Source organism: Hippoglossus stenolepis, chromosome 6 (genome assembly GCF_022539355.2).
Source record: "Hippoglossus stenolepis isolate QCI-W04-F060 chromosome 6, HSTE1.2, whole genome shotgun sequence".
NCBI lineage: Eukaryota > Metazoa > Chordata > Actinopteri > Pleuronectiformes > Pleuronectidae > Hippoglossus > Hippoglossus stenolepis.
In genome coordinates, this window is record NC_061488.1 from 7,006,169 (window position 1) to 7,028,142 (window position 21,974).

The 21,974-nt window shown below is 42.6% G+C and overlaps 1 protein-coding gene across 2 annotated transcripts; it reads right to left on the minus strand.

Moving 5' to 3' along the window:
- Nucleotides 1-829: 829 nt before the first annotated feature.
- On the minus strand, nt 830-21,745 carry col2a1a (collagen, type II, alpha 1a). 2 transcript variants are annotated; one of them, XM_035160370.2, is made up of 54 exons: nt 21,455-21,745; nt 19,489-19,695; nt 18,400-18,416; nt 18,273-18,305; nt 17,579-17,611; nt 17,363-17,416; nt 16,848-16,940; nt 16,268-16,345; nt 15,713-15,757; nt 15,519-15,572; nt 15,269-15,322; nt 14,825-14,878; nt 14,676-14,729; nt 14,489-14,542; nt 14,340-14,384; nt 14,123-14,176; nt 13,971-14,015; nt 13,788-13,841; nt 13,173-13,271; nt 13,017-13,061; nt 12,821-12,919; nt 12,676-12,729; nt 12,462-12,569; nt 12,293-12,346; nt 12,087-12,185; nt 11,867-11,920; nt 11,534-11,632; nt 11,293-11,346; nt 11,142-11,195; nt 10,976-11,029; nt 10,784-10,837; nt 9,956-10,000; nt 9,653-9,751; nt 8,994-9,101; nt 8,819-8,872; nt 8,632-8,685; nt 8,463-8,516; nt 7,616-7,669; nt 7,402-7,509; nt 7,179-7,232; nt 6,738-6,791; nt 6,453-6,614; nt 6,162-6,269; nt 5,799-5,906; nt 5,615-5,668; nt 5,394-5,501; nt 5,231-5,284; nt 5,000-5,107; nt 4,854-4,907; nt 4,147-4,254; nt 3,748-4,036; nt 3,117-3,304; nt 2,766-3,008; nt 830-2,673 (listed from the first exon to the last, which is right to left on the minus strand). In XM_035160370.2, exons 1-54 carry the CDS (start codon nt 21,546-21,548, stop codon nt 2,527-2,529), a joined length of 4,464 nt encoding a protein of 1,487 aa, XP_035016261.1. In that variant the 5' UTR covers nt 21,549-21,745; the 3' UTR covers nt 830-2,526. The 2 variants fall into 2 exon arrangements, with proteins under 2 accessions (XP_035016261.1, XP_035016262.1); XM_035160371.2 differs by lacking the exon at nt 19,489-19,695.
- Nucleotides 21,746-21,974: the final 229 nt, after the last annotated feature.

Sequence of the window (21,974 nt, forward strand, 5' to 3'; positions counted from 1 at the left end):
ACATTTGAACCAGATGAACGTTGTGAGGTCGTGGTGGAACGTGGATGCTAGAGCTGAAATCTTTGCCCTTCATTGAAGCGCTTGTATAACATTGTATTTCCACTCTAGAAAAGTGATGATAAGAATCAGAATCAGAAATACTTTATTCATCCCAGGGGGGAAATTGTGTATAAAGCCTCAAATTACAGTAGATTTTTGTGTGTGATGCTGATGTGTTTCCAAATTGTGGTTTGTGGTGAAACAGTATTTGAGCAGAAACAGACAGATTATGAGTAAGTGGGCCCCTGTGCACAGATATGTGAAGACCCCCCCTCCCTCCCTCCCCAACCTGCCCTACACATCTTGTGGTTGTTTTGGGTGTCAGTTACTTTACAGTAATTTTGGCTTGTTTGTGGTCATGTTGTGTTTCTATCAGTTCTCTCCATGAACCCTGAGGCCTGAGAACGGGGAGACCCATTCAGTTATCCAGCAATAGATTTTTTTTGTACTGATTTCACTTGAGGCAGTTTCTTTTACCACTTCTTTGAGCAGCAGACTCACTTTGATGTGTGAAATCAGTGGATTTTTCCTATATGTGATTTAATGCAGTTTCTTTTCTATCTTTAACAATTAAACAATTATATCGAGAGTGTGACTGTGTAGTTTTTAATCCTTATATCTAGGATATGTAACCTAGACTTTTTGTAAATTTAATTGTATGTTTGGATAATTACAGGGTCTTTTCTATTTTATATAATATGTCTCTGACTCAGGACAGACCAGAGAGGAAGCAGGTCACAGAAAACCAGTAGTGACGTAGTGATGCATAATTACTCTACAAAATACATGATTCCAGTCAAAAAATGTTTTTTATTTATGCCTATTAGTTCAGACAACGTGAAACCGCAGAACGAATACAGTACTTTTTCTTCCTTTTTGTTATGAGATTCTCAAATATGAAAATACACATGTGCATCACAGTCTTAAACTTTCACACACACGCTCACACATAGACTACGCACTCACAGTCAAGAGTAACTGACCTCAAGAAATACAAGTTTAACAAAAAAAAACTTTTAAGCACATGTGACGGTTCTGTTGAGAGAAGAAAAACATCCCCACGACCATTTCTGGTTCTGTTCAAATTTCCCCCCAAAAAAATCAACTTCATTCTTAATTCGGTTTTCCTTTTATTTTCCAATTTACAGCAATTAGAAGTGTAACAAAATAAAAACAAAAATGATCATGGTCATGGTCATAATAAAATTAATTCAAAAAATGTACACACCCTCACACACACAGAGAGACAACCCACCCTGGTTATGTTTTTTTTTTCCTTAGCGCCCGTGCTCAGAGTCCCGTGTTCAGCTTGGGGGATGTGGACTCGAGAGAAGGCCTCCAAGTAGCCCCTGTCTCCCCTGTCATAACCCGACTGCACCCCTCCTCCAGGGTGGAGTGTGAATGTGTGGTGTGAGGCTAGTGGGAAATTAGGGATTTGTGGGAGTTGGGGGGGATTACAGAACTCATAGCACCTTCTGAAGAGAGAGCAACCCAAAGCAAAGATGGCCGTTCAGCCCCAGATCCACCAGAAAGCTATAATGATTTGGTCAGCTCAGATTTAAACTTAACAGTTTCACTTTGTTTTTTCAGCGTGAGGTAGCGTTAAAAAAAAATCTGGACGACTACGATACAAAGGCAAAATTGATTTCCCTCAAATTTCTTGGGACGAGAACTGGGCCGTCTTCTGATGGGCAGTCAAGGGGAACAGGACATGGAAACATACATCCCAAATGTAACCTCACTTTCCAAAAAGTGTTGGTGTGCATATAGACACATGTACACACATAATGTGGAAATATATATCAAACCATCTGGTTGTTTATAAACACAGACCTTTACAACAATAGAACCAAGGATTTATAATACACAGTAAAGGTTTTTTGGCTCCTGCTCGTGGTGGAAGACCTGCAGCGCCTGGATTTGGTTTTACTTACTGAGAATATATATATTGTTTTTTGGTCTACACTGATTCAAAATGCCGTATTTGTGTGTCAGGAGGGAAACAGGGTGGGAGGTGGAGTAGGACTGGGACAGAGGTTGTGCGGCTGTTCTGTAGTGGAAAGGGGGCGTGTCGTACTTACAAAGTAAACCCGTCCAGTCCTACCTCAACTCTGCCCGTGTAGGTTAGACAATAAATAAGTGACATCAAGTCATGTTCCTGTTCTCCATAACTTGTCCGCTTGGTCCCTCTTCCTCCTGGTTCTGACTCATTCCCGTCAACTGTGGGCCATCGGAAACATGACTGGATCTCAGGAAGCGGGTTGACAGAGAATGTTGCTGGTGTGGTGTACAGATATTGCCGGTGCCCTTCAGTGCTAACATCCAGGGAGTACAACTTGGAGAGCACTTTGTTGTTAGACAAAAAGTATCAATTTTTTTTTTTATAATTTCCAGTCTTCTTTATTGTGGAAGTGTGTGTAATGTTTTCGTGGTTGAGTGTCATTTCATTTCCTGTTATTTAGGGGGGGGCCATTGTGATACTCCGCTTTACAAGAAGCAGACTGCGCCTACATCCACTCCAAACTCCTGATCCGCTCCTCCGATGTCCATAGGAGCAATGTCTACGATTGGCAGACGGGAGGTCTTCTGTGTTTTGTACTCAAAGACGGTCTTGCCCCACCGGCCTGTGTGTTTCTGTAGGTTGACAATAGAGAAATGTGTTAATAACAGACTCATGCTACAATTAGAAATATAACGGATAATCTTTTTTCTGCCTCTGCTCTCACCTTGCAGCCATCCTCCAACACGCTGTACGTGAAGCGACTGTTGCCTTCTGCGCGGATCTCCACATCGTTGGAGCCCTGCAGCAGCAAAGCCTTCTTCAGGTTGCCTGTGGTCTGGTCCATGTAGGCAACGCTGTTCTTGCAGTGGTAAGTGAGATTCTGGGAAGCTTCATTGGACAGAAGCCTCAGGAAGGTCAGCTGGACACTTGCAGCGATGGCAGCTGGGCCTTCCTGAGCGTAGTCAAACTGTAGAACCAGACAAACAGAATTAGCAGCTTTCATGTTGAGGCTCATTTAATTTCCTCGGGATCAGGTTTCAGAAAGAAATAATCTGTAGTGGACAAGTGCACTCACGTGGAATCCTCCATTCATGGTCTCTCCGAACCAGATGTGTTTGCGGTCCTTGCTCTTGCTGGTCCACCAGCTCTTCTTGGGCACATTGGCGATGCTTGGGTAGACGCAGGTCTGTCCAGTCTCCATGTTGCAGAAGGCCTTGATGGCGTCGGCGGTGCTTCCAATGTTGGGATCAACCCAGTAATCACCTGGAGGGTTGAGAGAAGAGCGTTAATGAGAAGTGAAGCTGAGAAACTAAATGTTACTTTTGCAAACTTAGTTTTTACTGAACAAATATTTGACAGGCCTGTTGAATGATGCCCAAACATCAAGTTGGGTATTTATTTTGCAGGAATATATGGTGGGGGTCTCAGACTATTGGACCCAGACACCAAAGTCTATTTACTTGATTTCTTGCTGATTGCTAAATTTGTTATAAGCATTAATTTCTCTTTAACATTACTGTACTTCTAATTAGTACCGTAGCTCATTTTCAACCAAGAGGATTTATGATGTGATATAGAAATAGATATCTAAAAGAGAGCTAGGAGCAGTGTATTCACCAGCGAGGAACATTTTAAATCTAAAAGTCAACACATCAGCAGACTTTCTTTTCTATTTTAATCCTATTCCCCCCCTCCGCCCGACTCACCGCTCTTCCACTCAGGGTGGCACAGTTTCAGGTCCCTGCAGGAGCGAGCTGGGTTCTTCTGGGAGCCGTCGGGGCTGCGCAGGTTCTCAATCTGGCTGTTGAGGGACTTGAGTGTGGAATCGACCTCAACATCGTGCTGCCTCAGGGAGCTGGAGGCCTCATCGGCCCTCATGTACCTGAGAGGATCAGGGGACTTCTCTGCATGACCCAGACCGGCAAAGGCAGACATGTCGATGCCAGGACCAGGAGGACCAGGAGGACCGGGGGGCCCGGCGTTACCAGGAGGTCCCTGAAGGAGGGCAGAAGAAACAAGTGTACAATAAGACACCGCTGAAATAGTACAGAATACAGGCTTTTTTTTTTGTGGGTTTGTAATTTTTCTAATGTCATGTTACTTACAGAAGGACCAGATTCTCCAGAGCGTCCACGAGGTCCGGGCGGTCCAATAGGTCCGAGCATACCGTTAGATCCATCTTTGCCAGCGGGTCCAGTGGGTCCAGGTGGTCCCTACAGACACAGGTGAGTTTTAGATTAAATTAAGAACTAGTGGATAAAAGCATTATTCTATTTGCTGAACCTGAGCTTTCTGTCCTAAGTGGAAAACTATACTTTTTACATGAGTAAAACATGTATTAATGTAAAACTTAATTTTTTCAGATCCACCATACAGTCTGCCACATTTGAATAACATCAATTCAAATGCACCAGCAGTTTCCCTCCATTAGCCCCATCACCCTCAGACCCTTTGCCTTTATTATGCATGAAGATTATTTGTATGGTGACATTTCCCTTCATTTTTCTTATCCTGCAGAATGCTTAGCTAATCTAGAATAGATATTGAAGTCCATTTCCGATCTCAGCAGGAGTGATTTTGTGTCTTTTCCCTGCAGAGAGTAATTACAAAATGCCTCAGCCGGCCATCTTATCACAGCAGTGGGTAATTACAGCACGTGGCCTCTCCTGTCCCCATCTTCGGAGAATTACAGAAAGACTAACCTGTGCCCTTCATTACCATCACATATCTTTTGGCATTAAAGCTGCAGGACGGAAACCTAATAAAAGTTTTTCTTCTCTTTTGACTCTTTGCTTTGGGTCAGTTCTCTCACCTTAGAGCCGCTTGGGCCTGCAGGTCCAGCACTTCCAGAATCTCCAGCGGTACCCTGTTTAGCGAAGGATGAAGTCAAATTAGATGACAGTAGGGACAGAAGAAAATGGTGCTGCAGGGATGAACTGTCAGATTTGGATTACTTACAGGAGGTCCAGGGAGACCCTGCAGACCAGTGAAGCCACGGTGGCCCTTCTGTCCTCTCTCTCCAGTCTCACCAGCCTCTCCCTTGTCTCCACGAGGTCCTTGGGGTCCCTGAAGTAAAAGTTTGTCATGTATTAAAATTCATGACGTGTATATGCAGCAGATTTAATTATCTAAATCAAATCTAAATCTAAAAAACTTGATAAGGTTGCAGTTTGGGATGATGACACTTACGGCCATTCCTCTAGCGCCAGCGGGTCCAGAGGCTCCTGCAGGTCCTTGAGCACCCTAATGAAAGAGACAAGAGTGTGTTTTCTTCCTGGTATCAACTCTGGAAATATGAAACAATGCACAACACTTTCCCCTATGACTCCTTACAGTGCCCTGTGTTACTTACAGACTCTCCTCTGTCTCCCTGCTTTCCGAGAGGTCCGACAGGTCCAGAGGCACCAGGGGCTCCTGGAGCTCCGGGGGCGCCACCAGGACCAGTGTTACCTCGCTCTCCCTGCAGGAGGACACAAGGTGATGACTCAGGATGACAAGATTTTCAGCAAAGTCTTCTCAAAATGTGTTATTTGGTTTAGATTTAGATTTTTATGTGAGACTGAAATCTCTCACCTTGACTCCAACAGATCCATCTCTACCAGGGGGTCCATCTGATCCAGGGGTACCCTGAGATACAGAAACATGATTTAATAACATAGTGTGGTCATTGTTTCTTAAGTCAAAAAGGTGGATACATATCTGAAATCCAGACGTTATGGTTTTGGACATATTTTTGTTACTAATGTTTGGTTCTGACCTCTCTACCAGTCTCTCCAGAAGGTCCTGTAAGTCCAGGGGGTCCGACAGGTCCAGGAGGTCCACGGTCGCCAGCGGAACCAGAACCTCCCTGTTTTCCAGGCTCTCCCTAAACACAAAGGACAAATATTTATTATATGTCAATAATAATGACAGAATTTCATTGGATCTATATTTGTGTCATTTCTGTCTGCATGAAAGTAAGAGTGAAACCTCAAAGACAACTAACAAGAATGAGCCTTAAATGTAAGACAAACTTACAGTAAGATGAAGGTGTGATTTGTAAAAAAGCTGAGGGGCATCAAACAGAAATGGGGAAATCATAACCTAAAGCTAAAATCATTCATGGATGAAGGGCACTTACAGAAGGTCCAGGGAGACCGGCGAAGCCTCTCTCTCCACGCTGTCCGGGCAAACCAACAATACCACGGGATCCACCGAGACCCTGAGGACCTGAAGGTCCGTCAACACCCTACAGAGTCAGGAGAGAAAATACTGACTCATGAAACGTTCTCATCACCTTCACATGACTGGATTCAGAGAGCACAGATCCTCTTCTCATGTCAGTAAAAACAATCACTCAGATTGTTTGGTAATATTAGGCTGATATAGTCATTGACTAAAAGTGGATGTTGAGGTACAAATTCTAACTCACAGGTGGTCCATCCTCTCCGGCCTCTCCCTTCTCTCCTTGTGTGCCAGCAAGTCCACGCAGCCCAGAGTCTCCCTGTCTTCCTGGGGAGCCGCTGTCACCACGAGCACCCTTTGGTCCGTCTTTGCCAGAAGAACCAGCGGGACCAGCAGAGCCAGGGTTACCCTATGATAGGTAGACAGAGAATTTCAGTTAGTAAAAGCAGAAAGGCACAAACACAAATTATTTCACACTGACTCAGCAGTGAACATGTGTCTTCTTTGAATATATTATTGATTAAATACTCACATTAGGGCCAGGAGATCCAACTCTGCCGGCAGCACCAGGGAATCCAGTGGCACCCTGTCAAAAGAAAAGAATAACAATGTCCTCAATAACAGGAAGAGTTCAGAAAAGACAATTTATTTAATTTCTCTATAAGTCAATATGTGAAGGTGAATCAAAAGAGCCGGAATGGCGGCAGCAATTTGTTTCTACTGAGGGTCATTGTTTTTAGCATTGTTCAATAGGAGACCAACACATTAACAGGTGTGGTGGAGACACAGGGTTAAATATGTTTAAAGGGTTTAAAGTTATTGAAGCGACTGCCCTCCAGTGAAAGAGTCAATAAATCCATATTCAGAAGTCTAAAATATAGGCTGTGTGATGCAGTGTGTATAATGTGTTTCTACAGACTGCTGATAAACTGTGGGATGTTCATGTGAAAAAATATGAACATGATTTACTTACAGCAGCTCCCTGAGCACCACGAGCTCCTTTAGGTCCAGATACACCAGTAGGTCCCTGAAAAAGAGAAACAACAATTAATCACTAATTAGTAATACTTGATATGCATTCATATCTCATAAATGTGACAGTTTAAATACTCTTATACTGTCACTTAGCTGATCCAGAGATGTAACCTAAGATACTATGTATTCTATATTTTATTTATTTTTGATCAAACACTCACCACAGGTCCAGGAGCTCCAGATGGTCCCTGAGGTCCAGAAGAACCACCCTCTCCCTTCTGTCCAGTCTCACCAAGCTCTCCCTTGGCTCCAGGCTGACCATCTGAACCCTGGGTATTTTAAACAGAACAGTCATTTAGTCTGACTGCCATTGAATGGAAATACATTTTCCTGTCATTTCATTTGAACTAAAGGACTTGTGTTGACTTTACTTACAGGAGGTCCAGCAAAACCAGCAGGTCCAGGAGGACCGCCCTCACCACGGTCACCCTGCAGGAGGAAAGAAGACAGACTGTCGGTGAGGGGAATGAAATAATGATGCTGTTTGAATGCAGATTTTTTTCTTCCTGAAAGTCCCTCTCATACATTATGTGTATGGCGTTTTGGTTCAACGAGAAGGAAACTATCCCTAAAAATGAAGCAAACTTCTCTGTCCTTTTCTCACAAAACAGCATTGATCAAGATCCGAAAAATGGATGGAAACATTGATTCCCTCTTTATCTTGCAGTGTTTTTGAAAAGCAATTGAAAGTCTTCCCTCAGCCCCTTTAACCAGATCTGCACTAAAAATTTAAATTTCCCCCAGACTCAATCCCTCCATCATGTTTGCTGCAAAATGTCTCAGTACATTTGTGGAAATCTAGTCATTTATTATGTCCTGGCCCTCCATATTCACAACCATTTTACTCTTGTTATAATACGAGTGGCAAACATCCTTATCTGATCATAAGCATGTCAACCATGAGGTCTGAGCATTTGAGTCCCGCAGTTGGGTAAAATGTCTCTAATATAAAAATTCTATTTAGTGTCTTGGTTGTGGCTAATTCTCCTCATGATGTTATTGTAATGGTAGTAATATGTGAGCAGCAGCATCATACTGCAGGGTACAGACTAGTATTAAATTAGTATAACATTCAATGCTCCTTATATCAGTGTTTCTACTAATTTTATAAATAATCCTGTGAGTGCAAATAAATGGATTAACTCATAGAAAAAATGGATATTCCACTGTCAACTAAGCCAGGCCTCTTTTATTGTGAGTCCTCACATGAACAGATACTTACAGGAGCACCACGAGCACCACCAGCACCAGTAGGTCCACCAGGTCCAGTCTCACCCTGGATTGGAGAGAAACAGTCAGTCAGACCAAACAAATCAATCCAACCAGAACTTAATTCAAAGTGTATAATCCTTCCTGTTTAACAATTAAAAGATTGACACTATTCTTCTTACCTTGGCACCGTTTGGTCCAGATGGTCCAGGTGGACCAATGGGACCAGACAAACCCTGAGGAAGAAGAAAGCATAGATGTAGAAACAAGTAATATTGAAGTTTGGGTGAGATCAAATATCTCTCTTTGTTTGATGGCCGCCAGAAATAATCACAAAAATGAGAGAGCAAGGATTTATTGTGAGCTTACTCTAGAACCATCCTTTCCAGGAGCACCCTCGGGTCCCTTCTGTCCGTTGTCACCCTGTTGGACAAAAAGGAAAGCAGTGTGTTATTCTTTCATGAAACCACAAGAGCACTGGTCCTGACATTTGCTCTGTTTGAATTCACCAGTTCACTCAAAAGTCCCAACTCCTGTTACTCACTCTGTCTCCCTTGGCTCCTGAGATGCCACCAGCTCCTCTCTCTCCGGGCATACCCTGCAGGCCGGGGGGTCCCTGAGGTCCAGCAGCACCAGATGGTCCAATGGCTCCCTGAGTTTATGAAGATCACTTGTCAGTCAAATTGTTACTGGTTTCCGATGAATTACCCAAACTCAGTATTTCTTTTCCACTGGTAATGTCAAAGGTGCCTTATCATCTATTACTTATTGGATATATTTTGGGAAAAGCCGGAAACGGGTCCTTATAACACCTCTAAATCACATCTAAAGTATGTAATCTGTCCTAATTCTTTTCAGGGAATATTTAATCTTAGTAATTGTGCTTCTCTGTCCAGTATGTATGGAGCTGGACTCATAGCCAGTTAGCTTAGCTTATCTTAAAGACCGGAAACTGGGCACTGTGTCTTTTTGGAGTCTTGTCAACACTTTAATGTTTCCAGACCAGACCAAGTTACTGCATCAGTCCAAAAAATCTAAAGAAAATCCTAAATTGTGCATTAAAATATTAATAATAATAATTTTCAGGTGTAATTTAAACCTCATCAACAAGGACAAGTCCTGTTGACACCAGTGGAGGAGCAGGTGCAGAGGTCGCTCATGAATCATTTGAATCTTAAATCTGTTTCAGAGTGATCCACTGACCTTGGGTCCATCAGTTCCAGGTGTTCCAGGAATTCCACGAGGTCCCTGAAGACCCTGAGATCCAGCACCACCCCTCTCACCAGGGAAACCACGTTCACCCTGTCAGGAAACAAGAAGACACCGGATCAGGAGGAGGAAGAGGAAGTGGTCACAGACACTGCTCAGTTCCAAGATCAGGATGATAAAAGTAAGGTCTCAATGTATGAAACCCACAATATAAATAAGCAGAATGTACATGGAGCAATGATCATGAGCAATGATTGCACTAGATAATTAATAACAATCCTGAACTGGCAAACTCACTCTAGGTCCAACAGCACCAGGAGCTCCGCCCTCTCCAGAAACACCCTGCAGAGAGAAAACACTTTTAGTCCAGTTTTCAGTTTTCATACAACAACCAGTGACTGTGTTTAAAGACACATACAAACAGATCTCAACCTTCTGTTGAACTTTCATTGTGAGTCAGACAAATTAGTTTACACTTGTTTCGTAAACATTGAGTTTGATAGCTCTGTAGTAATAAATGAGGCTTTTACAATACTCTATTCCACTGTACTGTGCTGAGGTCATTATTATTTATACAGAAGAAACTGCACTTTGATCTGTTATTGATTTCCAGGCTCTGACAGCAGAGTAGTTATGGACCAACTTGTAAAAGCTGGTCAGAAAGGACAAAGTAAAATATCTCAACTGCTCAGAGTTTAAAATGAGATCACCTTTCTATAACCTTTCTATAACCTTTTAGAACTCTGCACTGTTACAGTGGCCACTTAAAACATATAATCATAAGAAAAAAATGTATGCAAATAATACAAAATATAAAATAGATAGCTGCATTTATCTATATACCTATAAACCCTAATATAAGGAAGATCAAGTTATTTTTCAGTTGGCTGGTTTTGCTTGTCTTTTACTCCGTACACTATATTTCTAACCTTATGACACTCTTCATATCTCAATCACAATATATTAATATTTTACCAGCAAGGTTAGAATTCTCAGAGATTCCATCACATGGCTTGTAGCTGGTACTACCTGCTGCTTCAGTTTGTTTCCAGTGTATTGAAGGGATTTGTCCATAAAGATAAACCTACAGATGCAACAAATTCTCTGGACAGAACAAACACTCACCTGGTCTCCAGGTTTTCCAGCCTCTCCCGGGGAACCAGATGGTCCAGGCAGACCCTAAACAACAACAGCAGAGGAATTAGTTACATGATATCTTTAATTATGGATTGGTTTATAGCCTAATGTCTAAGACCTTTGTGTATTTTTGGTTTTCCACGCAGGTCTATGAAGGATTTGATGGCAAGATAAACTCACCTGGAAGCCAGAAGGTCCAGGCTGTCCTTGCTCTCCTCTCTCTCCAGCAGGCCCCTGTGTGACAGACACCAAACACAGGTGATCAGCCAGCGGCAGAGACAAGTGAAAACCCTGTAAACTGTTAGCTGACATGTCTAAAAGCATCAAATATGACTTAAGTACTCACAGCAGGGCCAGAAGGTCCAGAAGCACCAGTCTCACCATCTTTTCCAGACAGACCCTGTTCAGAGAGAAGAACTTCAGCTGTGAGAAGTGTTCTGAAGACAGAAAGGACGGTTTGGAGGAAGGTAAACTACTTATGGAGAAATTGTACTTACTCTCAGACCAGGACGACCTAGGAGACCCTTCTCTCCTGGCTTTCCAGATTCACCCTGTTGAGGAGAAATCAGATGAAATGACCTTAGATTGAAGTGTACAAAGGTTCGTGAAAGCATAATTGGCTATTTAAATGTTATACGCAGTTGATATTTTGCATGTTATCAGCTTTTATTTTGTTTTCAGGTTCCACATGCTGTGTGCAGTCATGACGACTTAAATAAAAGACCCCGAAACACATACATTGGCTCCCTTCGGTCCAGGGAATCCCATCACTCCGGGCTGTCCACGGGCTCCCTGAGGACCAGGTGGGCCGGGGCGACCGTCCTCACCAGGGGTTCCCTGTAAAAGGCACAAGGTAAAAAATCACAAATCAGCACTGAAACACAGGCCTTCACTTGGGAGTTCATACTTGAATAAGGTTATCATGATCATGCTGGAGCCAGTGGGATTATTAAACCAGCGTGCCAAAAAAAGAGACTCTCAGGTTTAAGGAGCAGACTCTAGGTTGAATGTGTAGTTATTTAACCCTTTCAAAAGAAAACTATATATGAGGATTGTAAGCATTGTACTCACTGAGGCTCCAACTTTGCCCTGAGGACCAGCATCTCCAGGACGACCAGTGAGACCCTATTGATGAGAGAAGCAGATTTTGACTGTCAGCATCACACAGGAAGAGGCAAACATTTTGACGATGCACAATATCAAATGAAAACAAAATATCCATCTGGTTTAGGACTAAAGAGATTACAACTGTACATTCTGGGCTTCTAAGAGGTGGAGATGCAAGACTCACTCTGGCTCCGGGAAGGCCGGACTCTCCTGTGCGTCCATTGTCTCCAGTAGCACCTTTAGGCCCAGCAGCACCAGGAACACCACGGTCACCGGGGGCACCCTGAGGTAGATGAGGCAGAAGAAAGTCAGCAGCTTTACAGATTTAGCCTGTGTCAGTGGAGTCAGTCAGCTGAAATCAGTTTGGACGTCATTTCACTCAGAACCCACCTTAGCACCAGCAAGACCATCCTGACCAGGGAAACCACGGTTACCGGGAGCGCCCTGAAAAGAATCACACACAAAAACAGATTTTGATGAGAGGAGGCCAAACTATTAACTATCAGCTAATTCATAATGTGTTTTTTTAACAACCTCATGGTCTCTCATGCAAACTTACTCTCTCTCCTGGAGGTCCGAGTGGTCCAGCACCTCCGGGCTCTCCTCTGGCGCCTCTCTTTCCTTCTTCCCCACTTGGGCCAGGGGGACCTTGAGGCCCAGAGGGTCCCTAAAAAAAACAAGATATCTCAGTTAATCTTTTCTGTGGACTAATTCTAATAGATTTTCAATATAGTCAGAAATCACTGATGTCGAGTCAAAACTGAGCAACTCACAAGCTCTCCCTTGGGTCCAGCTTCTCCTTTGAATCCGGGAAGACCAGGGTCTCCCTAAGAAGAAGACAACAACAACTATGAATAACTGTAACACAAACAAAAATCAGGGTTTCACAGAGATTTGGATTATTGATAAGTGACTTACAGACTGTCCCTTTGGCCCCAGAGGTCCTGTAGCTCCCTGTGGTCCAGGTGGGCCACGAGGGCCGGGGAATCCAGGAGCACCAGCAATACCTGCACCACCCTTCATGAAAGAACCAAGTAAAATATTAAATGTCTGAAATATTTAAACTATAAATTATGAAGCAAGATGAGGTAATAGAGGATTCCAAAGCACTTACAGCAGATCCCTTAGATCCAGGAATACCATCTGTACCAGGGTTACCCTACACAGACAAAGAATAAAACAGTTAATTGTTGAAACGTAACAAAGACAGTGTTAGAATGACAATGATGATGAATGATGGATGATTAAATGAAAATTAAATCAAACAAACCGATGCTCCGGAAGGTCCGGGAGATCCAGGGGTACCGCCCTCTCCGCGTGGTCCCTGTGCGCCCTCAGTTCCACGGGCACCAGTAGGACCAGCTTCTCCCTGACAGGACACAGTGAATTCATCATGAACAGGTGGAGAAAATAATTTGTTCTGTATTTCGGTAACCTGTAAATATCACATCTGTATCTGAATGTCATACAGATGAAGGTAATACTGTGTTTGCGCTAGTTGTCGTTCATCTGTGCCCATGTGCATGAAATAGAAATTAACCCTGAATTGCAATTATTTTTCACTTTCATTCTGAGGAAGGTCTCTGAATGCGAGAAGACCCTGAATGCATCATTTTCTAAACTGACAAGAATATTATAGAGTAGATTGAACTGAAGTTGATCAGTTGTGTATGAATAACAGTAACTACAGGAATCTTAAAGATGTAATTCTAGTAATCTTTTGGATAGCTCAACTTTCTGAAACTGCTAGCGGAAGAAGTGAAGATCTACATAAGTACTGAAGAGGCTGTCAAACTAAAACCAGGCTCTTATGCTTGATTTTCTTTTTAGTGCATCAGCTTTCCTGTGTTGAAATAGTGATTTATGATAATGATGTTGTACAAACCTTGGATCCTGGGGATCCTGGGAAACCGGGAGCTCCAGCTGGACCAACAGGTCCCTGTAAACATAGAGAAAATCATCAGGTTAGGGTTCATGTCTGATGAAACCGTCCCATCAAAAGTGATGGCTTATTGAAAGTAGCCTAAAGCAGATGTGACTGATGCAAAGTGTGGACCATGATACGTACAGGTGGACCAGCAGGACCGGGCAAGCCATCATTTCCACGGGCACCCTGGAGAGTGAGAGGACAGGATAGTCAGTTATGTGCAGAGACAATGAAATTGTAACGAACGTACCAATCTACACATTAGAAAGAGCAGATATGAGACAGTTACTCACTGCAGATCCAGAAGCTCCAGAACGTCCCCTCTCACCAGGCAGACCACGTGGTCCCTGTGGCAGAGAATACGATTGATCAGCTTATTTAAATCATTGTCATTTAAATACATAACCTATTATTCCTAATATCTATCACATGGGGACTGAATGTGAGCACAGCAATATGTCTGCTACAGTTTTATGTTATGAAGTTATACAGGCAGAGCAGAAAACTCACCATCGGTCCAGGGGCTCCATTTTCTCCAGAGGAACCAGACTCACCCTGATGGTAACATAGATCAAAAACAATTAGAAGAACAGCTGAAACAAAAGTAATTAAAAAATATATATATTTAAAATTAAAATTAAAAAAAGATAAGATCCTACCTTGGCTCCTGCAGCACCATTTTCTCCCTTAGCTCCATCGAGACCAGAGTGACCCTACAGACAAACATGGAGGTGCTCATCAGGACTCACATATCATCAGTTAGTCGCCTCAGATGTAATGAACGAGTGGATTGAGCAGTTACTCATCCTGCTTCATCTGGTGAGCATCACACGTTGAAACACTCACTCTGTGTCCTTTAATTCCAGGAAGTCCAGGAGTTCCAGGGAATCCACGAGCGCCCTGAAATAAAAACAAAAGAGAATTGTTCGATTAATCTTCTCTTCACCAGATTCAGCCTGAACTGATCAAATGCTGAGTGATGGTTATTCGCTCACCTGAGGCCCTGCAGGTCCACGCTCACCAGCTTTGCCAGGTTTGCCAGCCTCACCCTAACAAACAAACAGGAAGTGGAAGGGTTATTTACAGAAGCTGCATGAGAGGATGTAACTGAACGGCCCTTCACTGAGGTGAGAGGCTGTTGGATACATGCAGCCTGTGTTTTGTGCAGTCATTATTTTCATCAGTGTTGTTAGAAGATAGACAGTGCCCCCTAGTGGCACGTATAGTTCATAGTGTAAAGCACACGAGGGAGGATTGATGTAAATCATTGTGAAATAATAGTAATGAAATCAACTGAAGTAGGTTCATTATTGGAAAATGGGAGCACAAGGGAAATATATGCAGCAAATTTACTCTGCTAATTAAAATGTGTTTTGCTTTGACCTGTGACCTTGTTTTATTGTAGGTTTCCATGTTGTAGATGAATCATTGACACTTACATCACTTCCTGGTTTTCCAGAAGGTCCAGATGGTCCACGGGGTCCCATTGGCCCCTGTTGTAAAACAAAGTTAGTTAATTAGAGACACATATCTAGTTTGTCTATATGAAGACAATTAGACAGCAAAACGTAAACATTGCATTGAGCCCTTGAGCAGAAGGTTCTGTGGATTAACACAAAACACACAACAGCAAATGTGACCAGCACTGTCTGCATTAAGATGTAAAGATGCACAGTTAGCAAAACTTACTGCTGCACCAGGCTCTCCAGCCTCACCGGGGCCACCTTGGAATCCCTGTGGTCCCTGTTAGCACAAATGACAAAGCAAAGTATTAGCAATGTTTTCATTCATCCCAATCTTTCTTCTCTTTATATGTCCACATTAGCAGTTTGATTATAACGAGCAATCACACCATGAGGTAGAAGTGTAATATTTGTACTTACAGGAGCTCCAGAAGGTCCAGGGGGACCACGAGGACCCATAGGACCCTGCAGGACAAACACAAGACAGAGTGAAGTAAGTCTATCTGGCATCTATTTTTTAACAGTGTGACAAATTGTGTTGCTTGAACAGAGAACTCAACAGTCAAAGGTATTGAGAGTCGTGTAAAGTGTAACCGTAAATCTTTTTGGACTCAGAAGATTACAATTTAATGTTGTTCATACCCAAATATAACCATTTTAAATAAGTCTAAAGTTTTCCTTAGGCTCAGTGGACACAGCCAACATGAAATAACAAAGTCAGCCTTCAGTCTCTGCTGGAGTGAAACTACTTAGCCACCAGGTGGCAGCATTGTATTCATCTAACAGAAGATGTTCAGTTAAATCTTTGCTACTTGTTCTCAGCAGCAGCTCCACAGTCAGCTGAATGTCCGTGTTAAAGTTCTGTTATTGTGACAGATGAACTGTCCACACACACACACACACACACACACACACACACACACACACACACACACACACACACACACACACACACAGTGAGCTGGTCCTACGCACCATTGGTCCTTGCATCACACCCATCTGAGCACCTCCGGACTTCTCGTCGAAGCCTCCAGCCATCTGAGCAGCAAAGTTCTGCAGAAACACGAAACACACAGTGTCACATCATTTATTCTGCCTACACTTAAAAATCATTTAGTCAAGAACATTCACAGAATCTCTGATTTAACTAGAGGATCAGTCACATTTAAAGAACGTGCGCAATGTGCCTGCACCTGCTCTCTGCTAAATTAAACCATCGTTTTCATCCTCAAGGCGGCAGTGTGCTGAACTGATCGTCTCTTGTTTCATCTGTTTGAGTCTTCTTATATATTTCATATATAAGTTAATATATGAAACACTTCTTTTGACCCATTTTAGGCAGTTTCCATGTATGCAAATGCTGTGCGTTGTAAATAGAGCAATACACAGGTCTAATAATGGAAAATCTTTATATCATTAATTTACTGTTAATGCATCTATATATATATTTAGATCTTTGTCCGTTTGTTCATCAAACATTTTAAACACTGTGTCAGAACTTCCAACAGTGAAATCTTGATTATGCTGTGGAGCAGAAAAAGTCCAGGACACTGACCCCTCCGAGCCCTGATGGTCCGGGTGGCCCAGCTGGTCCGGGGTTTCCGGGGATGCCGGGCTCACCATCTCTTCCTTGAGGTCCAGAATTTCCCTAGGGAAAAAGAGAAAATGCCATCTCTCTGTAAGTCACAAGTCACAAGTCACCCGGGAGGATTAAATCTGTTTTCAGGTTATACACATCATGAGCCTCCTCTTGCCTTAGTGCAGTTTTCTGTATGTGTAGCTGTTTTACAGCAAAACCTTTCCAGAGGACGTCTCGTATTTGTTTGCATGATGAGATCTGGAGGTTCCCACACTTGTAGTAATCACACTCTACTAATCTCAAACTCTGCAGACAACTTTGCCAGTTCAATTATAATAACGACCATCAGAACAACTGTTGCCTGACCTAACATTTGGTGGTCCTTTGTCAGAAGTGGTTGAAATCACATGGTGACTTTTATGTGTGGACATTTCTTCCGAGCGGTTCACTGAGTAGATTGTTGGAGGGTGTTATTATTTTTTGTCTCTTACCATATCACCCTTAGCACCAGCTTCTCCACGCACTCCTTGCTCACCAGATGGGCCCTGCAAAAACAAAGATAATGGTCTCGGTTAGACTCACAGGACTGTTAAAACCTTGTTCAGAGTAAGAATCGTATTACTGTGCACCAATATAACACCACATCAAACTCAAGTGTAGAATAAATATGAATAAATATGAAATGCATGAGAAGATATAGTATTTACCATAGGGCCGGGTGGTCCTTTTGGTCCTACAACCTGCACAAAGATAGAAAAATAAAATTTATGTCAGTTTTCTGTGTCTGTTTCTGAACATCTAAAGTTTGAGAAGAACATTCCAGCCTCGTAGGAGGTGAACATGGAGGCACAATGAACCCAATCTGATGAGGATCTCTTTTGACAGTACAAGTTTTTGCTAAGAAATCACCTCCTCTTAACCTTTGTTTCAACTGGCTTTGTTCACCTGACATGTGCCGCTGTGGCGAAGTTGCTGAGAGGATGTAAGCCGATTTGATCGGGTTCATTATGTCCCAGGAATGCAGGTTAGACCTCATTTAATAGGAAGTTCTCATTCGACCAGAAATGGCCACTCTAGTGATCAAGCATTTATTTAAACGAGAAAAAACTCAAGAGAAATTGGAATCAATAAATGAAACATTATTTCAGAGTTTATGAATAACTGTAATTCATAAAATAAAAATCTTTAGTGCGATGTGTGCACCACTGTTGATCCAAAAGAAAACTAAATGATAAAAAGATTCGCTTGATCGATTTGGAGTTTAATAATATAACTTAATAACCAGGCAAATAATGAATATGCGAGTAAGTAGTTTTGAGGGAAATATTATGAAAAGTACTGTCATTTCAGTTGTTTCCAGTATTACTTTACTGTGACAGACTGCAGAGGATTCATACTTACATCTGCGATCTCTCCTGGTTGGCCTTTCTGGCCCTGATTTTGAGAAAAATAAATCACATTAGTGGCTTGACACAACTTAATGTTTTCATATTGTTGCTTGTTGTGAATATCAGGATTGTTGCCTCACCTTAGCACCGAATGTCTCTGATGGTGCAGACAGACGGATGAAGTGGGAAAAAGAGAACAACATTAAACGTGATCAACGCTTCAGACACCTGAGTTTTTTCCGAAAAAGAGACCTGAAAAGAAATACATATAACTGATGCTAAAGTGATCAAATACCGTTCACCAACCCCAAAGGGAAAGGACCCATCCATCCAGATTATATTAATGAGAGATAAAGCAGAAGCAAGCACAGACTGTTGGGTGTGTTTACAGCAAAATGTTAATGAACTTAGTAAAAGTACATAGTAAGCAAGTTATAAGCTCAGCTTGTTGAATAAAGCATTGGCAGCTAGTGCCAGTAAGATATATCTTCCAAGTAGTAATAATACTTTACTTTGTATTATGAAAGATTGAACTGAGCTGGAATTCAATTATGATCTCAAACTGTGTGTTTCTGATGTTCTAGAAGATCCAAATCTGGGTTGTCAGCAAAAGCAATGAGATTTTTATGTTATTGCTCATTTTGAATTGAGTAGTTAAGTGATATTTTTCTGAAGACACCACAGGAATACTGTGGCTCTTTACCAGGCTGTGAACCATTTACAGGTGACACAAGGCCTCATACGTAAAAATATAAAAGTTAAATCCCCAGAGGACACCATTCTTTTGAAAAGTAAAGTTGTGTTTGAGTGTGAACATAAGCTTCATCTTAGTCATGAGTTAAAACAAGCAGAGGCTCCTCGCCTGGTTTAGATGAGAACCAGTCGTCACATTTCAGGATCCGACCAGGGAGTCGTATCATCCTGATAATGTTGTTTATCTGGTCTACATAAAAACCAAGTATGAGGAGGTTCACTTTGGGAGCAGGGAGCAGCAGGTGCTGGCTGAGTAACAACTCATTAATACAAATTCGAAATCATAATAACATAATTTTGGAGTAGCCAACGCTATAGAAATCAGACCCAGACACTGTTATCAGTGTGCAGGCCAGATCAGACAGAATATTTGGACCCTGTGGCTGCTCCCCGTTCAAAAGTGTTTGCCAGGAGGAAGATAAATGCAAGCTATAAGAGTAATTTATTTATGGGTGTGTGAATAAATAAATTACAACCAATGGGGGCACTGGCATCAGCAGGGCAGATGGGACAGCACTCTCCAGATGGGATGATGGGGTTGGCACACTCTCTGATCTCCTCGCAGATTATCTCATCGCACAGAACCGCTCCGCTGTCGCACACACAGATACGACACGGCTCTGGCTTCCACACATCCTTATCATTATACTGCTGGGCGTCCTGGATGCAGCCACCTGCCTCCTCTGTGGTGGTGGCCAGCAGAGGAGTGGCAGGCAGGGGGGGGCAGAGGAGGAGTAATGGGAAGACAGAGAGGTTGGTTCAAGACAGAGTGAGACAGGGAGAGGTGTTGGAGTTGATGAAGTATTGTTGGTTGTTATAGTAGTTTTATTAAAGAAAAGAGAGAGGAGAGGGAGTAAAAGGATGTAAAGGGGTCAAAGGGCGGAGCAGGGAAGTAGGAGGAGTAAGATGGAGGAGGAGGGGTTAACGAGCGAAGGAGGGAGACGCACAAGGAAGACGGAGAAAGATAAAAGTTATCCTGTGTCAAATAAAAGCTCTGAACACAAAAACACAAAAGTCACATTCGAACAAAATAGATTAACACAATAAAAATGTAAGTGCATGAGACTCCTTGTCTTGCTGAACTTTGAAACCCTCATAACATAATTCATGTGGGAGGCAAGAAAAGGCTCCAGGTTTTCATGAGGAGAATTCAGCAGCAGCTTTAAAGCCACTGTCAACAAGCAGCACAGTGAACAGATGTGTCTGGAGCTTGAGGTATTTCTCGTTGCTGCCTGAGTATATTTAACCTGCAGGGCCTGCTCCGCCGCCTGTATGAATGAACCTCTCTTACAGGGATACTGTGCCCAATTGACAAGCTGCTGCCTTAAGTAAACAGGAGGGGGGGGGTGCTGGGGGTGCCCGTCTAAATTTCTCCATCTGGGTCCCATAGCTGTGTCAAGCGCCAGTGCAAACACATTGGGGAATTAAGAATGGGTGATTTGTTTAATGTGCAGCTCAGGGCTCGGGCCAAAGGCTCTTGTTTGTTTGTCCTAATGTATTTGTGAAAGTGGTACTTGGCACATACATGTTAAAATGGTGTTAGACCACTTGCAGCTGAAATGACTGCTTTCTTATGCACTAGTTTTTTATATTTTACCACTAAAGTGATGCTGAAAGCTGATAAATGCAACTAGAGAGAGGATTTGAAGTGTAAAGTGAATCTTACTATAAATACATCATCTGTTGACCCTGTCCCTCTCATTTCCTGCTCCCCTTTGAGCCTGCTAGTCTGGGGTCAAACACTGTCTGACCCTGTCACTTCACACCCTGTGGATCAGGCTTATTTTACAGGTCTTTAAAAAAATAAACTAAATTTAAATTTGACCCTAACTTTACTCCCTATGAACTCTCTAGAAAATCCTCAACTGTCTGACAACCCATGGACCAAAATACTCATTTCTCTCTAGGTAATGAAAGGAAAAAAGCAAACAAAAACATTTAAGACGTTCAAATGTTGCTTTAAGTAGATATTCTGCTGAGATTTAGCGCAGCAATAATTGCAAACACAGCAGGGAGAGCTGAGCGGTTGGATTCAGGTGAGGACAAATGGACACTTGTTCACCTGGTCCTCCATCCCACACAGATATACCTTGACAGCCTCATCTGTCCTTCAGGAAACTATGCACTCACTTTTTTTGGACAGACCTGCTAAACAGTGCACAGAATACAAAAAACCTCTACATCACTGAAATTGAAATATCATGTTTTTTAACTGAAACTTGTAATTGAAAACTCTGTCCCAGCCTAACAGGGTTGTGCTCTTCCTGCTCTAAATTTGACAGGTCATCACTTTCACTGGATTTATCCTCCTCTATTCTTCTGAAACATCACATGGAGAAGATTGAGGAGGTAAACACACAGTCAATAATAACATCAGAGTATCAATCCACATTTTGTCATAATACAAAGTAAAAGAAATCAAGGAAAAAGTTTGCAACTTACGGTCGTCTTCTTCCTGACATCTGACCACGGCGAGTAAAACAACCTGGGATGCTACAAGTAGCAGAACAGTCCTTGAATCCACAAAGCCGAACATGTCTAAATATTAGACACGCACGAACTTGGGTGAGAAATGAAGTAACGGAGGAGACCTGGCTTTCAGAAAGTGATGTGTAAAGTGTTGGATCCCAGAGACTTATACCACCAAGCAGTCAAAACCTCCAAAATCTAAGTGAAATCCAACGCGGGGCCCCAGCTGGCACTCTGCACCCACCGCGTCAGGGCAAGCACCGCGGTTTTATGTCCACTGTGCCTTGTATGGATCTTCGTATATTCCAAAATACCAGTCCATCCCCCAGACCCCCTGTAAAGCTGAAACCCGAACCTCATCTCCCTCCCCTCAATCCAGCAGCATTTACACTCCCAGGGATTTTTTTTTTTTAACTCAAGCCCTCCTTCCTCCCTTGACCTGCTTGGCCTGGCCTGGGCAAGGGATGCACCTCCAATCTCGTATTAGAAAGGG